The sequence below is a fragment of the Heterocephalus glaber genome, unplaced genomic scaffold, assembly GCF_053883595.1.
Source record: "Heterocephalus glaber isolate CG9 unplaced genomic scaffold, H.glaber_assembly_v1.0 deba00001444, whole genome shotgun sequence".
In the NCBI taxonomy this organism is placed as follows: Eukaryota; Metazoa; Chordata; class Mammalia; order Rodentia; family Bathyergidae; genus Heterocephalus; species Heterocephalus glaber.
Genome location: NW_028258297.1, coordinates 19,684,905 through 19,710,434, shown reverse-complemented (window position 1 = coordinate 19,710,434; position 25,530 = coordinate 19,684,905). Strand labels below are relative to the sequence as shown.

The window sequence follows — 25,530 nt, the reverse complement described above, 5'->3', positions numbered from 1 at the left end:
TGATATGTTACATGGACAATTTGCCTAATTTGCCTAAATATCAGGTCAGGATACACTTTAGCTAGTAGGTAATGAAAAAGGATATTTTGAATTCTTTGTGATATTATCAGTCTAAAGGTTAAAAGCATTTGAAAAGTTTAATGTACCTACCAAGGGTACCAAAAATGATTAGTTAAAAAAGATGAATAGTCCACATGGTGCTGCTTCACAACAACTGTCATCCTCACAACCATTCTGTGTGCATCAGTGGCTGCACTGGTATTCTTGGCCAAATGCATTGGACACAATTACTACATTCCAGGGACTTACAAGCAACTACACTAAAATAATTTACTGTTTATAAATATATTTTGTCATATCTTAAAGATTTTTACAACCTCAATTATAGCACCACTTACTGCTATTGATTTTCCTATATTGTTGCATGCTAAGATTTATTTTCTTGTTTTGCATAGGATTTCATTTAATAGCATCAATCAAATAAGCTTGCTTTGATGGTGGGGATAGGAACCTAGAATGTCATCTCACTGGCATATTATTTTTTAGATAATAAGAATAAGCTGTCAACCCTTCTGCAGTTTTTCCATTCCATTTGCTCTGATTTGGCTGGTTTTTGCAAGTTGCCTCCATAAGAAGTATAGGAATGCTTTATTCATAGTTAAGGCACTGGAACTTGGAGTTCTTGTTCGTATGCAGTTGGAAGTTTTGGGTGACATTTACCTAAGACTCATTGATTTTGTAGCATGAAACTGAAGAATTGAAATCTGAACTTGGAAAATAGTAAAGACCTTTAAGGTTTTGTTTTCAGGCCCAGTTAAACTGGAAAGGGGAGAGAGTGAGAGCAAGAGGAAGAGGTGAAGGAGAGATGGAGGGAGGGAGGGAGGGAGAGAGAGAGAGAAGGGGGGGAGAGAGAGAGAGTCTCTAAAGCAATCTTGTTCTAACCACCACGTACTCTTTTAGGAATTCAAGAGAGCTTAGCACAAATCAGTTTCCACTGAACCATAAATTCATACATTTTGTTTTTCCTTATATTTCTCCATACTTGTTTGCTACCTTTTAGACGCATATACATTCCATTCTTATTTGGTAGTAGTACATTTTTTGAAAAGATATGTTCATATTGGTGTCCTATTGCCAAGATCTTCTTATATTATCTCGTTCGAGTCCATTAACAATCCAGAAAGAGCAAGGTTTAGCCATCAATTATGTTTTTAGTGATGCAACTACTCAGTATCCTGAAATCATAAAACAATGACACTTTTTGAGGTCATAGGCAGAATTAATGAGTTCAAAATAGAACAGTGTTGATTTCTTGCATATGGCAAATCATAAAGAAAGAAAACTCTACATGTGGAATTCCTACCAGCCTGATAATATCAGATAGATATAAATGTTCTTTAATTTCAGTGCCCTCAAATTAGTTGAATGATTGTCATAAGAAAAACATGTACATGCCCATGCCAGTATTTCTCAAGCTGTGGTACCATGCTATCAAAGCCACAAGGAATTACATGACATATTCTTTTTTAGTGTTTATTTTATTGAAAAGATTAGAATGTAAAATTTTTGGTTTCATGTGTATGCATACATATTACATATACATACCCCAAACTTTACCATTTTGAGTTTTTAAATATAAAAGTGTATAAAAAGGAATTTTATGTTATGTACCCAGAATTTATTAGTAATGATCATTTATTGAATTGATTTTGAAATAATACAATTTTTGCTTAAAAATAAATGTTTGAATATGTTTTGGTCTACTATTTATTTGTAGCAAAATAGGAATTATCTGCTAGCACACGTTACAAGGTTAAGTATAAGAAAGTCCCAGTCATTCAAAAATTACAAATTGTGACAAAGTTGTAAGCTTCATTTTTCCCTGACTCACTATGAGTGGCTCATAAAGCTGGACATTCAGCCATAATCCTAAGTACAAAAACAAAAAGAAAATGTGTTTATTGTACATGAAGCATCACTGTGATGAAGTTTGAGATTTAGATAAAGAAAATTGTTCATAGGGGATGTGAGTCACTTGAAACTTTTCTTCTATTGATGTATGACAAAATAAGTGTCAAAGATAAAATGTATTTGTCAGCTTCCCTGTTGCTGGGACAGAGTGTGTGAAACCCACAACTTAAAGGAGAAGAGTTTTATTTTAGATCGCAGTTGAGAGTTTTCTGTTCACCATAGGACCTAAAGCTTAAGAAATCTTAGACCTATTTAGGCCTCTTTGACTATGTTCCCTAGCAACTAGAAATATAGTCGGTTACTTTTTTCTGCCTAAGGGCTATTTCTACATAAAAAATGAAAGGATGCTTGTCTTAATACGTGTGTTCCACCTGGGAATTACACACTAAATATACTGGATTATTTTTCCTCCTTGAGAAAAATTGAAAGATTATTCACTATAGAAAATCCACAATGGGAGCAAAGACTTTGAAATCAGATAAACATGAAGGGAATTCTTTAGTTACTACTTCCTAGGTGAGGTCACGTTTGGTATGTGCTTAATCTCTTGGATGTTCCTTACCCATAATGAAAATAATTTTACTTTTTATCTCAAGGATGCAAAGATTAACATAAGGCATTTAGTTCAGTACCTGCCAAAGCATATATACTTCCTGTGGGCAAAACACTGATTCCTCTCCTTCATCTCTGTGTCATAGCACAGACATCGTTGCCAAGCAGGGAGAGCTAAGAGAGTTTATCATGACCACCTGGGGGTTTCTTCTTGGAAACTTTAGAGCCGGGATCCTTCTGCTGCTGCTCGGGGCCGTAATATAAGGATACTCCACACAATCCTGTTAATGCTACCATTAAACAAAACAAATTAGAGCAGCATAGAGGCCTGAAACTTACTGCTCTCAAGATATCAGTTCTGAGCTGAGTGACAGTTCACACTACTATTTTGTGTGATGTGTTAAGTCTAACACGTGAGAGATAGGAGATGAATTTGGATGAAAGTCTGACCTCAAACCATGGGGTTCTACTCTTCTAAGATCTTAAATGTAAGAATAAGGCAAGGCATAGACAGCTGAGATTTTGTGAAATTGAGTACATTAAAAATGAAGATTTATGATTCACAGACTTAGCTTCTTGAGATGTGGCTACATGCTACCACCCTAGAGCTTTCCATTCCAACTCATAAAATGTGTTCAATAAATATATTAATGAATGAATGAACGAATGGTTATGTCTCTGTAAATCATTATTTGTATTAGATTCCTACCATTACTATTATTTCCTGTCTCTAAAATGCTGATGAGGAAAGAAATTAATGTTTTGTACTGTACCATATACCCATAAATCCATAAGTTAAAAGCACATTTTGAAAATAATTCACACTGTAGAAATGAGTAATAGTATCAGAGTCAAATTTTAACTTATTGTAGAAAATTTTGGCCTAGATTGATAATAATGGAAAAATTTGGAATTTATTTAAAAAACTGAAAGACTAGAAAAGATAAAGAAGCTTGGATTTTTATAAAATTGAGGAGGAAATTAGTAAACATTATTGAACTACATTGTTAAAAATGGGGACATGGTGGATTAGCTGTGAAGAAGGCATTGCATAATATCTTTAATAGATGCCAAACCAATCAATTCATGCTCACTTATACTTAACAGTTACTCCTCTTAGAAAACTTTGGTAACCTCATAATCAAATCAAATTTAGATAAATATTTTACATTTTTAAAAATATTACAGTAGTGAGTTTAATTCCAGGGCCTCATACGTGATAAGCAAGAGCTCTATCAAAGAGCCACTTCCCCATTCCTTTTTTAAAATTTTTATTTTGAGATAGGGTCTCACTAAGTTGTCCAGGATGCCCTCAAATCTATCTCATCCTCTCAGTAGCTAGCATTTCAGTCACAGGCCACTATGCCAAACAAATATCATACTTTTGAACAAACATTTCCATTAATGTTAGGAAATCAATAATGCCTTCTACACTGGTAGTAAAGCTTTACATTTAAGTTTTGTTATATTATAATTTTGCAATTAAATAAGAAAATACTTAAAACAACCCTGGTAAATCAACATACACAAAAATTTGCATAAGAGTTCAATACAAAAATGACTATGAGAAAATCATTCAAAATTCTATAGTTAAAAAATTAAAGAGGAAACATTGACTGTCACCTCAATAGATATAAAAATGCAGATAATAAAATCTAGAATCACTAATTTTGAAAAAATCTCTGGAAATAGAAAGAAATGCTATTAATATACAACCGAAAACCTACAGAAAATATATGCTTAATGACAAAACATTGAAAGATATTCCTTTGTAATCAAGAACAAACTAAAAATGCTTGCTATAATAACTTAACATTGAACTGTAGGTCTCAGCAGTTCAAAAGATAACAAAAAGCACTGCCATTATATGCAGATTACATTGTGTGCATGCAAAATTTCTAAAGAATACAGAGATAAATTGTTAGAATTAATGAGTTACAATTTTACTCATATGTTATCACTTATTTCTTAGAATTTAAGAAAAGATAGCATTCACAATATGTCATACCAAAATATGACCACCTGAGAAATAATTTCAAAAAATTACATGTAAAACCTCCACGGTGAAAATTCTAAAATCATGTGGAAAGTATGATCTAACTAAATCTAAATGAGATTCAACTAAAATTATATACCACATTCTTGGGATAGAAATCTCAAAATGGTCCAAATTTTAATATTTCACAAATTGATTTATTTTCAATACAAAACCACACTAAATTCTTACACATTTATCTTATGCATGGGTGAACTTGATAAAATGATCATAAAATATATTTGGGTGTCAACAGGCCTAGAATAGTAAAGAACTATCTGAAGAACAAGGTAAAGGAATTTGCTCATCTGGATTACAAGATGTATTATAAATTGTAAGCTATTTAAGATAGTATAACATTGACACAGAGGGACAAATAGATAAATGCTACAAACTGAAGAAGCAACATCCTTATATGGATATAGACCTTGGCCTCAGGCAAAGTTGAAGAGTAAGAAAATAATGTTTTGCAATTAAAAAATTGGTTAAATTGATCATTGCACATGTACACTTTGACATACTATAAGGCTATTTTAAAAAGTGATTCTTGCCAGGGATTTAGCTCAGTGGCACCTTGTCTGCCTTGCAAGTGCAAGATCCTGAGTTCAATCTCTGGTATCAAAAAAAAATTTTTTTAAGTGAATGAAAGCTGGGCATGCCTGTAATCCCAGCACTCTGAGAGGCTGAGGCAGGAGGATTGCAGGTTTAAGTACAACCTGAAAAATTTAGTCAGACTCTATCTCAAAATAATAATAATAATATAAAGAGATGGTGATGTAGCTCAATGCAATGGCCCTGGGTTCATTTTCCAGTACCCCCCTATAAAAAGATTCAGTGTGTGTTCTAAATTAGAAAGATTGTTTATTCATTCAACGAATATATTTTGATCATTGACTATCTACTAGTTACTATAACATTTCTTACAAAATGTATTACTAAGTTAAAAAAAACAAGTACAGCATTGCATATAGTTGTGATTTTTCTTTAACTCCCATTTCATGCAACATCAAAGTCCTTACTTACAATTATGACCTTTTCATCTCTCTTATTCCCTTCCTCTCTCACTTTGTGTCGGCCACATGGCTAGTTTTTTTGTTTTGTTTTGTTTTTTTGCTGTCAAATATTAGTTATTCATCTACCTCTGAGTTTCTGAACTAATTTTGCTTCTGCATAAAATGTATTCCATCAGAAATCCCTGTAGCATATTTTCTTGACAAACGAAGGTCTTTGACAAATGATTGAACTCATCTTTTAAATGAGATTATCCCTAATCAACCTATTTAAATTTTCAACATTATTCCCTGTCCCCACATTCTCTCTCTACTTCCTATTTTATTTGTCTTTATATTATTTTCTCAAATCCTTTGTTTTACTTGGTTATTTAATAATTGTCTGAATTTCACACTATATAAATTCTATAAGGGCAAAAAATTCTGTTTTGTCCAGTGCTATATCTTAACCCTCAAGCAACACCTGGTGTGTAATATAAGCACGGCATTGTGTGTCTGTGTGCTTACATGTCTGTATGTTTTCATGGACAGATAGAAAAAAAACAAAAATAATAATAATAAATTATTGAAGTTGTTATTTCTGAGGAAGACCACTCTCCTCCCACAAAGGATAAAAGGAATCTTTCACATTTTACTTTGAATTTTTGTACTGTTTGATTTAAACATTATAAAAAGTAAGTCTCCATAAAAAGACAGATTAACTAGACTAGCAAATTCCAAAAACTTGAATAACATCTACAGAAAAATGAACAGTGTGTTAGTAAGCTTTATGTCACTATGACAAAATATATGAGAAAATTCAACTTAGAGGAAGGAAGATTTATTTTGGTTTGTGGTTTCAGAAGATTAGTGCATGTTCATCCAGTTCCATTGCTTTGGGACTGAGGTGAGGCAGAAAAATCATGGTGGAAAGCCATGGCAAAGGAAGGCTGCTCACCTCATGGTGACCAGGAAGTAAAAAGAAAAACAGAACCAAAGCCTTTGGTAGTAGGCTTATGATCTTATTTTTGCAGTGTTCCCTCTCAGGAACAAAAAAGACAATAAAGTACAGTGTTTCACAATAGTCAGAAGGTAAAGACCTCACAATTTGTGGGGTATTAACTTATCAAAGCATATGCTATAATTATTTTTCTAAAATGCTGTTGGATATGTGAATAGTCTTGACTTCTTGGGAATTTGATATCAGTATAGTGACCTTCTTGCTCTCAATCCTTCCTGTGGCAAATTCTAGGCAAAAAGCAGCAAAAGAGAATGAAAATATAAACCCAAATGAAGGTGGTTCGGTAAAGGTACATTAAAGGACAGAACTGGGATATTTAATTAAAGTGGAATTGACACTAGGATAGTTGGTAATAAACCAAAAGGAGAAAAGGTTTACTTTGGCTCAGGGTTTCAGAGGTTTCAAGTCATGAACCACTGGCTCCATTTTTGGGTTCTAAAATGAGGCAGAAACATCATGGTGAAAACATGTCAGATGAAAGCTGCTTACTTCATGGCAGCCCAGAAGCAAAAAGAGAAACAAAGCCAGAGCTGATGTTAGCAGGCTTCCTCCTGCTTTTGTTCCATCCCGGCCCCCAGCCTACTCTATGCAGCTGCCCACATTCAGGGTGGGTAACCCTCTTCAGTTTGCTGTCGCACAAGCCAATCATCTCTACAAACACTCTCACAGATAATCCCAAAAGTATAAATCAAGTTGAGACTCAAGATCAATCATCACACAAGGTATACCCAAGAATCCTAAAACACAACGGGTGAAGGCAAACCCTTAACAGTTATAAAACTTGTGTGGTATCCACACCTGTATGGAGGAAGCTAAGGGAAATACCAAGTAGTCTGATGGATCTAAGAACTGAAAGAAAAGCCACCAGATACTCATTGGGAACTAACAGGACAATCTGAAAAGCGCAACTGACACTGGGAGGGGGTTTTGAACACTTCAGTTCTCAGGGAAGGCAAGGCTTCTGTACTAAATCCAAAATGGATAGAGCAGTCTATGTCCTTGCAAAGGTAGCTGAAGCTTTCTTCCAGGAAAAAGGCTTACACTGAGGAGAAGCAGCTAAAAGTATAATCCAATCTGAGAAGACAAAAGGTAATAGTAGCAAAGGTAAAAAATAAAACCCAGAAAAAGTGGAGGGCAGACCACACAGCAAGCATATCTCAGAAAGTATGAAACCATGTTTTAAAAACATTATATGATAGAAACAGAAAAGAAAGCCCAGGCCCTACAAAATTCTCTACTACTTCCTGAAAGTAAAGAATATTCATTTCTTATTAAAATGAGAAAACGAAACAGACTATCATTCAATGACATAAAAACTGATAACAAGGAAAATAGAAGTAAAATACAAGATTGTGTTATCCCTACAGTGAAAACATACAGAAAGACACACACACACACACACACACACACACATCTAGAGACAAAATGTGCCTTTATATTTCAATGGAGCTTGAAAATATTTAAGAACTTGTAAACATATGAAGGAAAAAGTCAGGAGAACTCAGAAATAAAGTGACTCAGCCCAAGATAAAATTGTGAAGAAAAGAAAACATAATACAAAAATCAATAAACTAGAAGGAACACAGCACACATAAACACCTACACACAATGCTACAAGAGAAAAAGGAAATGAAAAATGAATTTTTAAAATAAAGAAATAAAGAAAGGCAGTGATGATCCAGTATGAATGTAATGAAAGCCCCCAAGAGAAAATCAAAATAATAAATTAAAACCGTATCCAAACTCAATTTATATTTAGTACAGTATTTAATAAATCTCAACACTAGAATTAATAAATCTTTTCTGGGAGTTGGAAAAAATATTGAAATTATATATTGAAAGGGCACTTTGCATATTCAGAAGAACTGTCCAGAATAACTAATACTGAAACTTATTTTAGAAAAAATATAGACACTGAAGAAGAAGAAACTTCCTTTAAGTATGCAGGTAATGAGACTACCTCACTTTAAAGTGAAAGAAGTTTACCATATGGCATAAGTTTTATTCTGGAAGAAAATGGTGTATCTATATGACACTCCAAAATGAAATTATGACCAAAGGATGCTATATATGCAGCTTGGCTTTCAAGTATTAAGGACACAAACTATTCATAGCACAAGGGAACTCAGAAACTGATTCATTGGAGTAATTCCTGAAGATTTTACTAGAGAATGAGTTTCAGATAATCAAAATGAGAAATTGGAAAGATTAGACCATAAATACTAGAAAAAGTCCATGACTGAATGGTTATAAGATAAATGGCATAGTGTGTACATTGCATAAGCCATACAATATAGACTAGTTTTACAGTAAGTGGAAGTAGAAAATAGAAAGCACAAATGAAAACTACAAAGCATGCTGTTTGCTTATAGTATTAACTAGGATTAAAAGGATAATATTGAAAATTACACACTGGAGAAGAATAAATAGAAGAAATAAATGAATTTAGCTAATTTCTTAGTAGACAATAAATAGAAAATACCAAAAGGGGAGGGTAAAGAGTATATAAAGATACTATAACATTAGAATGCAAATTTTCTTTAATGTAAAAAGCTTTAAAAAAACAGGCACCAAAGCTAAAAACAAAACAAAAACCCAATAAAACGTAGTGGATTAAAGATTTAAATATTAAGACAGAAACACTAAATTTGCTGGAAGATAAGTTAGGTAGAACTCTTGAATACATCGGTTTAGGAAAAGACTTTATGAACAAAACCTCAGTGGCCTGGGAACTTGCACAAAGAATCAATAACTGGGATCTTATCTTATTAAAAAGCTTCCGCAGTGGGGTGGGGATTTAGCTCAGTGGTTCCAGCTCGTGCCTCGCAAATGCAGTTCGATCCCCGGTACCAAAAAGAAAGAAACAAACAAAAAGCTTCTGCACTGCAAGAGAAACCACCAACAGAGCTAAGAGACAACCTACAATGTCGGAAAAAATTTTCAGCAACTGTACGTTAGACAAAAGACTAGAATATATAAAGAATTGAAAAAAATCAGACTCCCCAAATTCAAAGACCCAATTCAAAAATGGGCATCTGAAATGAACAGACATTTCTCAGACAAAGAAGTAAAAGCAGCAAATAAATATATGAAAAAATGTTCAACATCACTGGTCATTTGAGAGATGCAAATGAAGACAGCACTGAGATTCCGCCTCACCCCAGAAAGAATGGCTGCTATCCAGAAATCAACCAATAACAAATGCTGGCGGAGGTGTGGGGAGAAAGGAACACTTCTCCATTGTTGGTGGGAGTGCAGACTGGTGCAACCACTGTGGAAATCAGTATGGAGATACCTCAAAGAATTAGGCTTAGAGGTCCCATTCAACCCAGCTATCCCCCTGCTGGGCATCTTTCCCAAAGAATTAAAAGAATCATACCACAGCAATATATGCGCACCCATGTTCATAGCAGCACAGTTTGTAATACCTAAAGCTTGGAAACAGCCCAAGTGCCCATCAACTGGAAACTGGATAAAGAAGACATGCTTTTTAAAATAAAATGGAGTACTACTCAGCCATAAAGGATGAGAAACTAGAGACATTTATAGCTAAATGGATGCATATTGAGGCCATCCTCTTAAGTGAAATAAATAGGGCACACATGTGTAAATACTGAATAGTTTCTCTAGTGTGAGAAACTGAGAGTGTAATTAAGGATACACATGGACGAAATGGCCTAACAACACATTTCTCGGATTGTGTTTCCATCGCGTGTCATATCACTGTATCAAAATTTAAATTAGGGAGAAGTTTGGTTTATGTGGAGTCTGCTAGCTAACTGGAGTTTTTTTCCAGACCACTATTTGTTCAATGTTGGTTCTGGGGATCTTTCTGAAACAAATCACATCCTCTGGTATCTTGTTGGTGCTTGAGATGCTTTTTTAAGTTATGTGGAAAAATGTTTAAGTGCTTTTCAGTTCTGTTTTGGTTGAGTTCTACTGTATTTGAATATTACTGTAGGTTTTTTCCCTTGCCTTGTTCTTCTTTGAATGGTTTTAATTTTTGTATGTGTGTGTATTTGATAATAGTTATTTTTTTAAATGTAAAAGAAAAACCCAATAAAAACTCAGAGTAAAACCACTTCATATAAAATACTTAAATATTAAATATGGTATTATAATATGCTTTTTCCTCTAAGATAATTGAGAAAGGAACACAAATATACAAAAAAATAGAATTAAAATTTAAAACTCAGATAATGAAAATTGAGTCATAATTTTTTAAAATGCTAAAAGAGTGGCTCAGTAACTTTCTCACCACTAGACAAAATATCTGACACCCAAAACCTAAGGGAGGAGAGATTTATTTTGGCTCATGTTTTCAGTCCATAGTTGGCTGGGTCCAAGGCACAAATTGCACTGTAGAAGGGTCTAGAGGAGGAATGCTGCTCATGTCATGGTGGTCAAGAAGCAGAGAGAGAAGGGGGGAGTCAGGAGGGGAGATAGAGCCTCCCCAGTGAGCCCATCTCTGAGTAGACCCCATATCCTAAACAGCACAGCCAGCTGCTGAACTCACCAGTGGATGAATCCACTAATGAATCTAGTGCCCCCATGATCCAAACACCTTCCAAAAGCCTCACCTCTAAGCACTTGAAGCTCTTAGGGTACGGTCTAGATCTAAGTCATAACAAAGAGGAAGGACAGGGATAGGGTAGAGAGTATGGATATAGCTGCCAGGCTTCTTTCAACATATGTTATAGGTTTCATTGTGAAACTTATGGACAGATTTCCAATAATTATAAACTACTATTAAACTTTTTGAAACACAATTCCTAACAATAGATAACAAAACAAAGCAAACCTATAAAAGTTAAAATACATTATAGCAATTATGTTTCTTCTATATTTCACCATAAAAGTTTTTTCTATATTTGCTATCAAGTCCAGATGTGAACTTGAAGTTTATAAAAATAATGTTTAGGGGCCAGGGATTTAGCTCAGTGGTTCTGCCGCCTCCCTTGTAAGTGCAAGGTTCCGAGTTTGATCTTCAGTACCAAAAATAAATAAATAATAATAACAACAATGTTTAAAAGTTGGACTTCAAATAAAAGTGTACAGTACCTGGTTTCCCACCACTAGCAGATCTAGCTAACACAAGGAAACAAATTATAAATGAAATGAGTTGATGCAGTGGAATATTACTGTCTTTTCCTCTTAATTTCTCTAGGAAAATAAAGGAAAGTCTGGAGTGTTTCCCTGTTAAATTGAACAATTTGATCCACATACTCGCACAAATGTCAGCCGTGAACCCTACCAAATCTCCTCCGATGTCCTCCCGGGAATCCTGTGTGCTAAGTACAGCCGGGTCAATTCAAAGAGCAACAATTTTAGGGCTCAGCAAGAAACCCAGCGATGTAAGTCTAAAATCTGTCATTTTGACTCCATCTCCCACTCTGCTCCACACCTTGTCTTTTTTTACTATGCAAATGAAAAATCAGTTACAATTAGAGCTCAAGGGCCTTTAAGAGGATGTTTCTAAGGAAAAATCATAACAACCAGAGCTATTAGCAGAGAACCATCAGAGGAAACAGTTCCTGCCCTGCGGTGGAATGTAAATCAAGGGCTAATTAAAATGTCCACAAGAAAAGAACAGTAGAAATTAGTCTGTTCCAGCACATAAGATTATGATACTGTTATGGGCTGTATTTATAGGTGATACTCTTGCAAAACGCATCTGTTAGCTCTTGCGATAATTTTTTCAGGAAACTTTTTTCTTTTTTCGGTCAACATAAAACTAGGTTTTACCACGCGTTGAAGTTTATTCATACTTTGATTTTTGCCTATTTTTCTGCAGCTGTATTTGATCCAGGTGACACATGGGAATGAGGAAACCAGCCTGATAGAAAAGTCATTTGACCAGTTTTCAAAATTTCACAGCCAACTTCAGAAGCAGTTTACATCACTGACTATCCCAGAGTAAGGAACTGTCTTCTCGCATTGTTTTGCATTCAGTACTTGTCCCTGAGCAAAAGGAAAAATTATGGTTATGAGATTTTCCAACTTGGGAGCAACACAGTATTCTTACTCTAATACCACTGCATCTCTTCCAGCAGAGAGCCTGCTCTGCTCTTAGTAGAGAATCTTTTGTTTCATAAAACAGAACAAGGTTTGCAATTTTCTTCTTGCTTCCAGCTATTGATTTTGTAGACAAAAAAATAAATAAATAAATAAATCAGAAACTATTTCATTTCTCATCAATGATTGGGGAAATTGTTTTATTTACCCTTTTTAAAATTAATCTCAGCTGTTTTCTATAAAAATAAAATTGGAATTGAAAATGCAGAACAAAATTCTAAATTGGACTTATCTATTCTTTTAACAATAACTAAAATGAAAAGCTTATATATTTAGTTTCTGTACCAGAAACACTTAACTGCATTAATACCAGTTATATATTTATAGCTCACACGTCATCAATTATTAACATTTTAAGTATTAATTATTCAACTTGCATTATATAAACATAATTTGTTGTTATGTTCATTTTGAAACAATAATGAAAAACATTGTGACTATCCATGTTATAATAAAAATCTTACACATAAGCAAACTACAAATACAATGAAAACAACTACTAGTCATATGAACCTTTATCACTTATAATGAACCAAAATTAGATCACAGATTTCAATATATGACAAAAAAGTGTACCTTGGCTTTAAAAAGGAGAGCTTCCCAGAAATTATGATACTAACAGTGAGATAAATCAAATTTTTTATCTACACTGGATTTTTGTTAAGTAAATGATCCTTTAAGAATATAAATGTCTACATTATACCCAGTGTATGTTGTACATGTGAATTCTTACTTGGCTTTCACAGTGTAGTCATTTTCCAAAGTGTAAATATAAGCAGAATTGTTAGTGGATGGAAGATATTGTGCGATATTGACAACTGAGTAATTCATGTTCCTGAAAGACTATACTTGCAGATGTCACACAGATTTTGAAACATGAGCACTTGAAGTATCAGGAAGTCAAAAAATTGGAGTGAAAGCATAGTTAAGAGGCTGAGAAGGAAGGAAAGCTGTTCTGGGAACTTAAAAGCAGCAGGTTTAAGAATTAGCAACAATTTTTAATAGGATAACAGAAAAAAAAGGAGATGTGAGCAAAAACCTCGTACTTGGGCTACAAATAATGAACTCAACCCCTGTAGTCACCATCATACCCTACTAGTCAGTTGTTTAAAGATACTGATTAACCTGTCCTCTTTTGGGTTTCAGAATCTTACATGTTAGTGTAACTTGAAGAACTTTAGAAGGGATAGTAATCTCTTCATATGCTTCTTCTCAATTTTCAGCTTCAGTTAGGGTTCTGTTTTGCTCACAACGGCTGCCTGGCAAAGTACCCAAATTGATATTCAGACCACGTAAACAAGTGGTCTGGGCATGACGGTGCATGCCTGTAATCCCAGAGCTCTGGGAGGCTGGAACAGGAGGATCATAAATTGGAGCCCAGCCCGGGCAAATTAACAACTTAGCAAGATCCTGTCTCCAAATTAAAATTTTAAGAAAGCCTGGGAATGGAGCTCAGTGTGAAGGCCCTAGGTTTAATCCTCAGTACAAAAAGAAACAACAAAAACTACTTCTACAGCACATGTTGAGGGGTACATTTAGTCTTCTATGCCCTGCACAATATTTGTGTGCTAACAATCCAAAGAGGGCCAAAGTCTACGCAATACAAACAAAGGAAAGATAGGAACAAGGTTTCTTCTGACTCCTGAGTTTCCCCAGAGAAGCCCTATGACAGTTACTCAAATCTGATCTGGAAAGTCTGATCAGAAAGTTACAGTCATAAAGAATAAAATTTTACTTTGTCATAGCATATAGCAGTGCCCTGCAAATCAGGCTATTTGTACTTCTGGGTCCTTTCCACAAGCATGCAGGCATGACAATACCCCTTATAACGAATGGCCTTCTCTAAATGAATCAGCTCAAGGACAGGAGAATTTCCTTTCCCCTTTCTACTTTTAGCAATGCTCCTCCCCCGACTCTTGAAAATCTCCTTTTGGTGACACTGGCCCAAGATGTAAAAACATCTGAGGGCCAGATAAAAAGGCAAATAAAAATTTAGTGTTTGTACTGACAAAGCAAACTACTCTACTAATCAGGTACTGAATCTGTTGGCAAGTCATCTGTTTTTGTTTTGTGGTTCCTGCCCTTGTTTTCTTTTTTGTCTTTGTCCTGAACAAAATTGAGGGAGAACATGATGAGACTGTCAGATAAGAGATCGTAAAACTTAATTCTCAATAGCTAATTGCTATGTTGCATTTGGCATGTAAGATTTCAAACAATTGAATGACATTACTAGGCAGAATTCCTCAATTCTTATGTACATGTTTGTACATAGCATTTTTTAGTCTGTTATATGTACAAAAATATCAGTAAAGGAATAGAATTAATATTAAGCTATTTTATCCTACCAATAGGGAAAATTCAAAAAGTCTTGCTTTGTATGTATATTTTATTTGTAGCATTGTTGTTAATTTTCATAACTAACTTTGTATATGATATTGTTATTGTCATAACTAAGTCCATATGAAAATTTTAATGCTTTAATACTTAGAGCTACAAGAATTTTTTAAATTACAAGTTAGTTATTTACTATAAACATATGTTTATTTTAGACTTCCTTGACATTTCCAACCAGAAACAGTAAAGGGGGCAGGAAGCAGTTGTCACCTACTTGTGTGTGTTTGCAGACAGTCTTTCTCTAGTTCCATGTTCATTTCTCCAGGAAGCACAGTAGCCAAGCCATGGTCTCTATCCCAACAGCAGACATATAAATAAGACAGCAGGGAGACTGCAGTAAGAGGAAGCTACTACTGCAAGTGGCTCCTAAAGAGGTGGATTTAAGCAGCATGTGTTGCAAACATGACCACCCATAGCTCAGCCTGTACACACCTGGCCTAATCAATCCACCCTGCAAAGATGAGCCCTCCAACAAAGTCTGTAAGTCAGACTCTTAAGGATATGTTACTGCTACTGTTCCAAAAGACTAAGACCAGATGGAAGCATATGTCACTTGGTAAAAGATTGCTTTAGTGTGGAAAGGCCTATAGTAACCCGGAAGAGACAATACAATCTGAACTCTGAAAAATTATAAATCGTCAAGTTCAGAAAGTATTTCTTGGACTCCCACTTGTATTTAAAGGACAAAATGTGTGGTCTGCTACAAATACAGTAAGAAAGAACATGTAAATTTATGTTAAATTTAATTAGTATTAATATTAGTGACAAAGCAGGACAAGTGAGCACAGAGATGTCAATGAAAACTTTCAAGATGAATCATGTTACTCTTTCAGATGTTTTCATTGGCTCTTCTATCTGATGCAGTGGTTAATGTTCCCACCAGTCCTAAAACAGAGATGTCCATTTTCATACTAATGAAGATACTTTTTTTTTCTTTTAAAACAGGTTTCCTCATTGGTGGCACTTACCTTTTACAAATTCAGACCACAAAAGATGCAGAGATCTAAATCATTACATGGAGCAGATATTACACAGACCATATGAGGTTAAAAACGTATGTTACTTTTATATTTATAAATAAAATATCCAATATTTCATACATTGCTACTGGAAGTATTTAAAAGTATTTTATGATAATATTCTTCAGTTCATTCATTCAATGAATATTCAAGTCTAATATGTCTAAAATCCATGAACTAGGAACCATGGAGCAGCAAAAATATATATAGCCTGGCATCAAATAAGTCAAGTGAAGAATATGTGCTAAACGGATTGTCTATGGTACAGGGTGCTCTGGAGTTTTATAGGAGCACAACTACTTCCAACTGTGTTAAAGTATATAGAGAGAAAGGGTCACTAAATGAGCCTTGAACTCTGGGGAGGATTTAAGAGTTGTCCTGGGGAGGGGTCTAGAGTAGAACCAAACAATGTACAAAGGGTCAGGAAGGGGGAAAAAAGAGGAAGGAATTGTTTTTGATTTCTGTTACTGTTGTAACCAATTACCACAAAAGTGGTGACTTAAAACAACACAATATAGCCAGGAGGGATGGTGCATGCCTGTAATCCCAGCATTGTGGGAGGCAGCAGCAGGAGGATCACATGTCAGCCCAGCCTGGCCCACGTAGCCACATAGCGAGACCCCTAACACTCTGTGTGGGCTGGTCCTGTCCAAGAAATTCAGAGTTCCAGAGGCAGTCATCAGCTAACAGAACCTTCTAGAGTTCTTGAACAGACATAGGCTCCTTGAATGATTTGTCTAGGATATAATCTCTCAAAGTAAAGAGGACAAGTCCTCTGTGGGTGCTTTTGATGCAAGAATGGAGAATAATTAAAGAATATCAGAATATTTAAACCAGGTATTTTGAATAACGATATGAGCCCATTTTTACTATTAATCACAGTAGTCAACAGTCACCATTTTTATAATTAAAAACATCTCTAGCATTCAGTATTTTAATTAATAAAATGTATATTGTTGATTTGTGAGTGAACAACAGAAGCAAGCATCCTGACCCCTCTAGTGGTCTTTCCATACAGAGAAGCTCCCTCACCACCTCTCTCATCCCACTGCTCCTAGAATTTAACTGATGAGGACATTAGTAGGCCATTCCTGAACTCTGCTGTCCAGAGCAAATGCACACAGCACTTGCGTATACCTTAACTTAAGCTATACATATATAATAGCATACTGTATATGTAGATACTCCATAATGAACTATAGCTATTGTAACAGCGGGATAGCAACAGGCTCCATAATTAGAACTTATTAAAGGATCGAAGAGCTCAATTTTTCTCATATGCCCATTCAACAACCTTTCCTCCTCATTTGGAACATGGGGAAAGTTTTAGTTGAATCTACTCCAGTAACCATGTGAATTTTTTAAATCATATGCTACACAATAGATTAAACCAGTAGCCATTAAGGAAACCTGACTGAAATTTTAAAATACAATATATTAATACATCTCTTTGAAACTGCTTCCTAACTGTGAACCAGCACACTGATTCACTATGTCGGCGTATTGCTATGCCTCTTCTGTTGGTAATACTGTGTCTCAGGTAAAAAAGGCTGAAAACCAAGACCAGACCAGGCCACAACAAGCCTTTATTAGGGAGCAGATCTGCTGGGCTGTCTCTGAACAAAGGAGAGGCAAAGGCAATATGGCCGAGGCAGGTAGAGTCTTTTATAGAGACTTGGGTGGGGTTTGTAAGAGCTGAGGAGAGGTTGAGTGAGGTAGTGACTAGGGAATGGAGGAGCCAGTGATGTCACTAGTTGGTAGGAGGTGAGTGAGTATTAGGTTACTTTCTAGGCGGGAACAGGGGCATGCTGGGAAGAAGGGTTTATTCTTTGGTGGGAGCAACCATCTTGGCATGACATCACACAGGGGTGGGGGCAAGGCACAATAGGAAGAGGGCAGCTACTATGCATAATAGCTGCTGAGGTAGTGGGAGACCTATCACTGTGGTCTGAGGGAAAATAGAACTACCCAAAGAAGAAAATCATGTAAGTCAGACTATGGATGTCCTGCTTACTGCTCAGGAGACCTGGAATGTCAGTGATGGCCCCATTGGATTGTGTATAGTCAGGGGCAAGAGGTGGAACTTTTAAATCCTTTTCACCAGTTCCTCAAACAACAGCTTCTCACAGCACAGTTCCTGACACACACCTGATACACAGTTCCTGATAACCACCTTGAAACTTAAAGGAAGGTAGATTCTCTGCTGCATCCTAAACCAGCTAACTCAGAAACTCTCAGGAGACACCCAAGCAAATGTGATTTAAGATGCTGATGCATGCTAATGTTCAAGAACCATTGCCTCAATCTATAAACATCTTTCCCATTTTCAGACATGTTCTGTCATTTGGCCTCTAAGATAGCAGATGCTCCAGGGTCCGACTGTATTATTGACTCTTGGCAAATACAGGCTGAAGAACATGGTACAGCAGGGTTATTTCAAGACTGGTATATTCTCAGCTGGAGATCTTGTTTTGTAAGGAAGGACAAGTGCCTGAGCACTTAAGGAGATCCACTTAACTCAGCTCTGAATGAATAAGAGAAGGCATCCTAGAGGGTATGGAGTCAAGCTGATATTAAAGGGCAAGTAGCAGTTAATAAATAGGAATCAAGCAAAGTCATGCTAGACAAAGGGAACTGTAAAATCAACACATTATGGCTACAAGCTTTTCTCCTGCTCAAAAACTTAAAGAGCTTATTCTTTGATCTTTACCCCACATCTAGCACAATTACTAACACCTACTAATGTTTACTAAATATTTTAATGAATAATCACCAATAGAATTATTAGCATATACTTTCCTATAGGACATGCTGCCATTCAAAAATCTATGAAATTGAAAGACTGAATCTAAGAGTGTTTGGCACTGGTCTCTCAGCCTGTTTATTCTTATATCTAAGCAAAATTCTTTTAAAAAGAAATTAACTTGCACTTCCAAAATAGGTATTGAATTTATACACATTTTATACCCACACTAGTACATGCATAAATGATAACATTTTAATAGTTGCAGAAAATTTAAGTGTTTTAAAATGTGGAGATATTACAAGATAAGCATCAATAGTTTGAATATTTTTTACTAGTCCAGTGTCTAATCTAGTGTAGTGGAGTAATCTCAGGAATCTGGCCAGTTGCCAATCATGGGTCAGACTGGACTGGCTCCAAATGCCAAGCCCAGAAGCAATGCCTGGCCATAGTCAGAAAAGATGATTGTGTTAACAGTGCTGAGTCATGATGCACCCTCTGGAAAGATCATTCCAATCTTGCAGTCCACATTTGCAATCTGCCTGTGATGAGCAAAGAGAAAGAAATGATCAATATGTGTTCACCATGGGAACAGACTAATAGGGAAACTAGTGACACAATAATCTCAGCAGAAGGAAACAAAGATGGGGAGCAATTGTGGAAAACAATGTCAGACAATAACAAAACTAGACACTAGGAAAGCAAGGTATTAAGCTTGCATCTTCAACAGAGAGTATATATTCACACATTGGGTTTCCTTCCTTTATTTCTTTTTAAACTATATTTGGCCTGCTGTCTTAATCAATGGATCATGGGAAATGAGTTATGAAGAGGCTTCTGTCTTGTAAGACGGGCAGCTTAATTCATTTTATTGGCATCCAATTGACTTTCACCTCTTCAAGAATAATATAGAATGTTGACATCTTAATGTTCCTTACTGATTCCGACATTCTCAGAAGGTCATGTCCATTCAATTATACAGTAGTCACGGGCCATGGACCAGGCAGTTATCTTTAAAGACAAGTGTCAAGAGGATGGTGGGTTAAGATTGTCATCTTTGTATGCCTAGAGCATCTTATTGATTGCAGTAAAGCTATTTGGAAACAATGCCTTTCAGTATGAATTTTAAGCAGCCAGTAACTGTAGAAATTGTCAAGCTTTGGTCCATGTAGGCAGAGGCAAGAAAGACCAAAGAGGCTGCTGATTTCTGACTATGGTGTGAAGAAGGTGAATGATGCATTAAGATCTGTCTGTCTTCTGTAGCAGGCTTTTAATAAAAAAACTACTCAACCAGCCTGCAGTGGAGCTTCCAGGATGGGCTGACACAGACGTAGGAGCAGAAGGCTATCGCGAGAGTGGAGGAAAAAGAGCCTGGCATGCGGTGATGGGGAGGTTTGCGAAGGTGCAGTTTAGCACAGAGAGGCTTTTATGAGTATTGGTGTCCATCAGGCTCACCGCTGCATGGGGATGTAGAAACAAAGCCAGTAAACTCGGAGCCTGCGGCTCTCATCATATTCACCTTTGGAGTCTCACTCAGTTAAGATACTACTGCAGAGACTGCGAGGGGGATGTTTTCACTTCATTTTGTGTTGTTTTTCATCTCTCTTGGTTAGAATTTAGGGAAAGGGAGGCTGAAGAAATGTGAGGCACTGCATTGCTTTTATTTTGGATTGAATTAAAATCTGGGATTACAGGGGAAGAAAATAAAGAGGTGAGGAGAAAGAAGAAGACTTTACATCATCAAACATGAGATACTATGGTAAAATCCTAATTACTAAAAAGAAAAATGCTTTAAGAGAGAATAGCTAAGCCATCTTCAAAGACTCCACTTCTGAGGGGGGGGGACCGTCATCCTGTTCTCCAATATTCTTATACTAAGAGCAGTAAAATATAGATATTCCTTCTCCTAAAGTGTCTCAATAGTTTAGTTCAATTTGTGTGCGTGTGTGTGTGTGTGTGTGTGTGTGTGTTAGGGATGGAACCCAGGGCCTTGCACATGTTAAATATGTGCTCTACCACAGAACATACCTCCAGCCCCAACTTAGTTGATTTTGCACAGTATTTATAATACTTTCATGAGATGTATAAACTGCATCTCATTTATTAGCTGCTCTTTCTGTGCTACAAAATTAATAAAGTATTGCTAGATTAATAAACCTCAAATCAACAAAAACTAAATGTAAGGTACTGCAGAGCACTGGTGTATTAGCTGCTACTTTCAAAAACTACCTTGTTAGTCATTCGCACATGTTTTTGGATTGTCTGCATTAGACGCTCTCTGACCAGCTGTGCCAAAATAGAACCTAGTGGCCATGTTTCAGAGATCTTAGAAAGTATGTTCAGAAGCCGCATCATTAGAGATGCTGGTCAGATAAGTAGACGTGATATGTAGGAATGTGGTTTTTTTTTTTAATAACCTAACCCAAGTAATTCAGAGATACACACAGGTATGAGAAAATTTACCAGAAGAAGTAGAAAGCTGAATCAGATATGTAAGCTTATCAGATAAGCTTACAGTCCTAGGTTGTATTCTGTCTATGTTGATAAGTGCTGATGTCCTGGAAAAGATTTTTGCAACTGCACCCCCTGGGTTTTCTTTTGCTTATTCTAAAAGAATTCCAAGGAACCTTGAGATAATACTCAGTGTACAGATTATATAATAATGAATAATGAATAATAATCATTTCATTAAATGCTGACCAGCAATAGTAAGCAGGGTGGCCCAAGCACCCAAGTTCTTTGTGATGCATAAAATAATCAATTTTTAATTTTGCTCAAATGGATTAGTCACTGTGAAAGCTTTGCATCTCCATATGTTTGTAGCTATTTCCCTGAATCTGATTACATTAAGGAAATGAAAAATAATACTAAAATTAAGTGAAACATGATTGGCCTAAAAGTCATATAACTCCAAAACAAATCATCTTATTCTGATGTTTTAAAAATTTTGTATTTTTGATACAGGTCTCATTCATCACATATATTGAGTTTAACATAAACATTAAAATCTATAAAATCAGAGATGTACCCTCACTATTTTTATTATTTTAGGTGATATGAACTATATGAAGGAAGTTCTTACACATTTACGATTTTATCACTTAATAAACAAGAGATTGAAAGTGCATGTGTAATATTTGTGCTGAATTCTTCCGTGATAGGATGATTTTTATCTCTGTTCCTAGAAAAATCCTTCTAAAATACTTTTTTTCTCTCATGGTTGCTTGTCATATGACAGCATACAAAAATCAAATATAGTTCTATTATGCCTTGATACTAAAACTCATATTCCATTCTCAGTTACATGATGTATTTATTTGTAACTATTTCATACCATTGTAAAGAAATTTGTAAAGACTTTTTAATTTGTATTGAGCACTTACTTTGTGTAACACTTTAGATGAAGTTAAACTGGCAGAGAAAAGAAATTGGAGAGATTAAAATAGTGTAAGATACACTTTATGCTCAATGAGTTTATAATGTGCTGATAATACAAACATGAACATAAATAATATGTGTCAATAAGTGTGGGGAAAGAGGAGAAGAGGAAGCAGAAGGTGCAACTTGAATATTAAATTGGGCAGCCTTAATTTACTAAGTTCAAATATTATTATGAGTCCTTCTAGAGGCATTCTGAACTATAAGCTGTGTTGCGTTTTGTCAAGAGAATGAAATGATGAGGTTACTTTAAGGCCAGAATCAGTTTAGTTAGACAAGTAAGAGACCCCTGGGGACTTGATCTATAGATGTAAGAGCAGCCCAGACGTGGAGGGAGGGATGCCTATAAATCTCTGAGATAATCTCTGAGATTCTCTCTCTCTCTCTCTCCCCCTTCCTCTCTCCCTCCCTCTCTCCCCTCTCTCTCTTCTCTCTCTCACACACACACATACATAGAGTTGATAAAATGGACAAAAATGAGGGCCACAATTATACAATATGCATCTCTTCTAATGAAGTTAAGAGCAGGGTTAGACATCCTTGTCATACATCTACATGGTTTTACTTCTGTAGCTTCACTTTCTACCCCAAAACTGCTATAATATTCTGTTTTGCTTTCAATGTTTATGTCATTCAAACAAAGATAGTGGTGCTAACAACAATTCCTTTTGCTTCTTTAAATTTTGCTCTGTTTGGCGGAATTGTTAATTAAAATCTTTAAAAAGAGTACTATAGACATATCATAAAAGTTATAGCAAATTATTCCAGTAGCTAAACAAATGTGTCCCTACATTTGAGTTTAGCTAAAACATCCTAACAGCTATTCTTTTCAACATTTTCTAAGCCGTACTCATTGGGAATTTTAGTTCTCAGTAACTGTGGCTCATTTCTGGAAGTCGCTTAAAATAAGCAATGTTATCACTTAAGGTTTAAGCAATGTTATTTTTCTAAAGCAGAAATCAAATGTCAAAATAAATCCAAATGGATAAATCCTATCTTAATAATGAACATATGTTTCCTCTTCCCTGCTTGCTAAACCCAGATGTTAATTACTACATTTGTCACTACTTTGCTCTTTTCATGTTTGGGGCTAGCTGAGATTCTGTCTCAGGCAGGATAAATGTCACATGTGTATCATCAATAAAACCAAGATTATTTTTCACAATCTGGTAAAAAAAAATGCTGATGACATTTCAGACCCAGAATTATGGAGGCCTCTTTAGAAGTTTACTATTTTTCACAGTATCATTTACCCAATGTTGCTACAATATGAATATAGTGGGTTGAACTACATTAAAGACTGGACATTCTGACAAGCTGCTTTATGAAAAAGGCAATAAAATACAATTACTGTTCAACTTTGATTTAAAACTCTTATGAGAACCCATTCTTAAATTCACATTTTTACATCACTTCATGGTGTTTGAGAGAAATAGATTTAGGTTATTGTGTTAACTCAGTAAAACTAAATCTTGCTACCATTCTATATGATGGCTAGCCAGTTAACAAATGGGAACTCTTAATGTGCTGCTTTAAGGAAAGAAAAAAAATGGATCTCAGCATTAGAGTACATTCCTTCTGCTCTTTGCAAGTACTTTATTGCTCTGTAATCTTTGGTAACAAGAATATATCACTTGATATAGGAAGAACACTTAGGTTTTTAATTGATCAACGCTCAAAAAATCAATAATTTTACATTACAAGCAATAATATAATCTGTAACCAAAATGTTAATAAGAACTTTGAGCTTAACAATATATAAACTGATGCAGATTTTAATTTAAAATTGTTCCATTGGCCTTCAGATTTGTTCTTTATTGTCTGCATTTTTATTTAAAAATACATCAAATATTTAAAATTCCATATTGCATGGTAGATAAATATCTTCTCTAGCAAAGAAAAATATAGATAATATCTCAGAGTATTTCATATAAGTAAATGCACTTATCTGAGCCATTGATTTCACAGGGCTTAGATTCCTCAAGACAAATCCATTATTTATTCAATTATTTACAAAATATATAATGTTCTACATAGGAGGAATGCTCCAAATATTTAATACTGTTAGGGTACAAGCACTGACCAATTAGAATAACTGTCAGCCACTAACCTTCTTTTACTATGATGGGAAAAGCAGTGGGGAATGGAGGCAATCAGGAATAAAGCAAAACACACTGAGTTCAAGTTGCCTGTAAGACTTGCAGACATTTCAAGTGGAGCATTACGTTCTTATGTCATGAATTCAGGTAGAAAGTTCGGCTGGAAATATATATATTGAAGTTGTAAGCAAATAACTGATTATTAGCCATAAGACTAGGAGAGATTTTTTTTGGAAGATGATATAAATAATAAAGAGAATTGGTCCAATACACCAATTTTGAAATTGGAGTAGATAAGTGATCATCAACAATAGGGCCTGAAAGGGAGCGATTGCTAGAAGAATAAACAGCCTGGAACCCAAGAGAAAGAGTCTTTCAAAGAATTCAGAATGATTATCTGTATCAAAATGCTACTGCTGGTCAAAAATTGAGAATTGACCACTAGCTTTAGCAAAATGGACATTATTGGTGAATTTTACAGGAATGGTTTGGTGGGAATTTTAGTAAAATAAAACCTGGTTGGAATGAGCTCAAGGAAGATTGTGAAGAAAGGATTTGAGAGGGACAGTGGAAAACAACTTTTGCAAGAGTTTTGCTCTAAAGATAAATGGAGGGGAAATAATAGTCAGGGAAATGTAGGTCAAAAATTTTGTTTATTGAAATAAATTATAGCATATTTGTACCTGTATACTGATTTTAAAAGATTTATTTAAACATAAAAAAGTGATAATTCCAGAAAGAAAAGCAAACTCAGGCAGAAAACAGCATGATGACTTTGAGTAGAGAGGAGGATACAGAATCTAATGCCCAAATCATCTTTAAATGAAAACACAGAGCCATATACATAACAGAGAAAAGGACAGAGGTCGATAAGATGATCATGTTGGGTCTTAACGGGAATTCATTCCTGTTTCTTCTCCTGCTGCTTCTTCTGCTTCTTCTTCCTCTTCCTCTTTTTTGTAAAGTTGTCAGAAAATCCTGAAGAGCCACTTCAGGGTAATAGGCCTGTAGCTGCAGTAAGACCAGTGAACAGGGTCCAGTGTGTTTCTCCAGCAACACTTGGCAGGCTGATACAGCTGCAGAGTTAGCAGGAAATACAGAACCAGAGTTTGGAGTTTTGCCAAGTACAAAAGACTAAGAGACTAGAAATCAAGATAATGGAAGGGGAAAAAAAAAAAAAAAGATAATGGAAGG

The 25,530-nt window shown here is 35.4% G+C and overlaps 1 protein-coding gene across 4 annotated transcripts in view; it reads left to right on the top strand.

Annotated features, from left to right (window-relative positions):
- Positions 1–25,530, top strand: part of Pik3c2g (phosphatidylinositol-4-phosphate 3-kinase catalytic subunit type 2 gamma) — a 326,458-nt gene that overhangs the window by 260,906 nt on the left and 40,022 nt on the right. For 3 of the 4 annotated variants that reach the window (XM_087213485.1, XM_021259132.2, XM_087213484.1), the window contains 3 exons: positions 11,736–11,922; positions 12,363–12,484; positions 15,983–16,091. In XM_087213485.1, coding sequence (XP_087069611.1) covers positions 11,736–11,922; positions 12,363–12,484; positions 15,983–16,091 — 418 coding nt within the window. The remainder of the gene's footprint in view (positions 1–11,735; positions 11,923–12,362; positions 12,485–15,982; positions 16,092–25,530) is intronic. The other variant, XR_002395360.2, reaches the window with a different exon arrangement.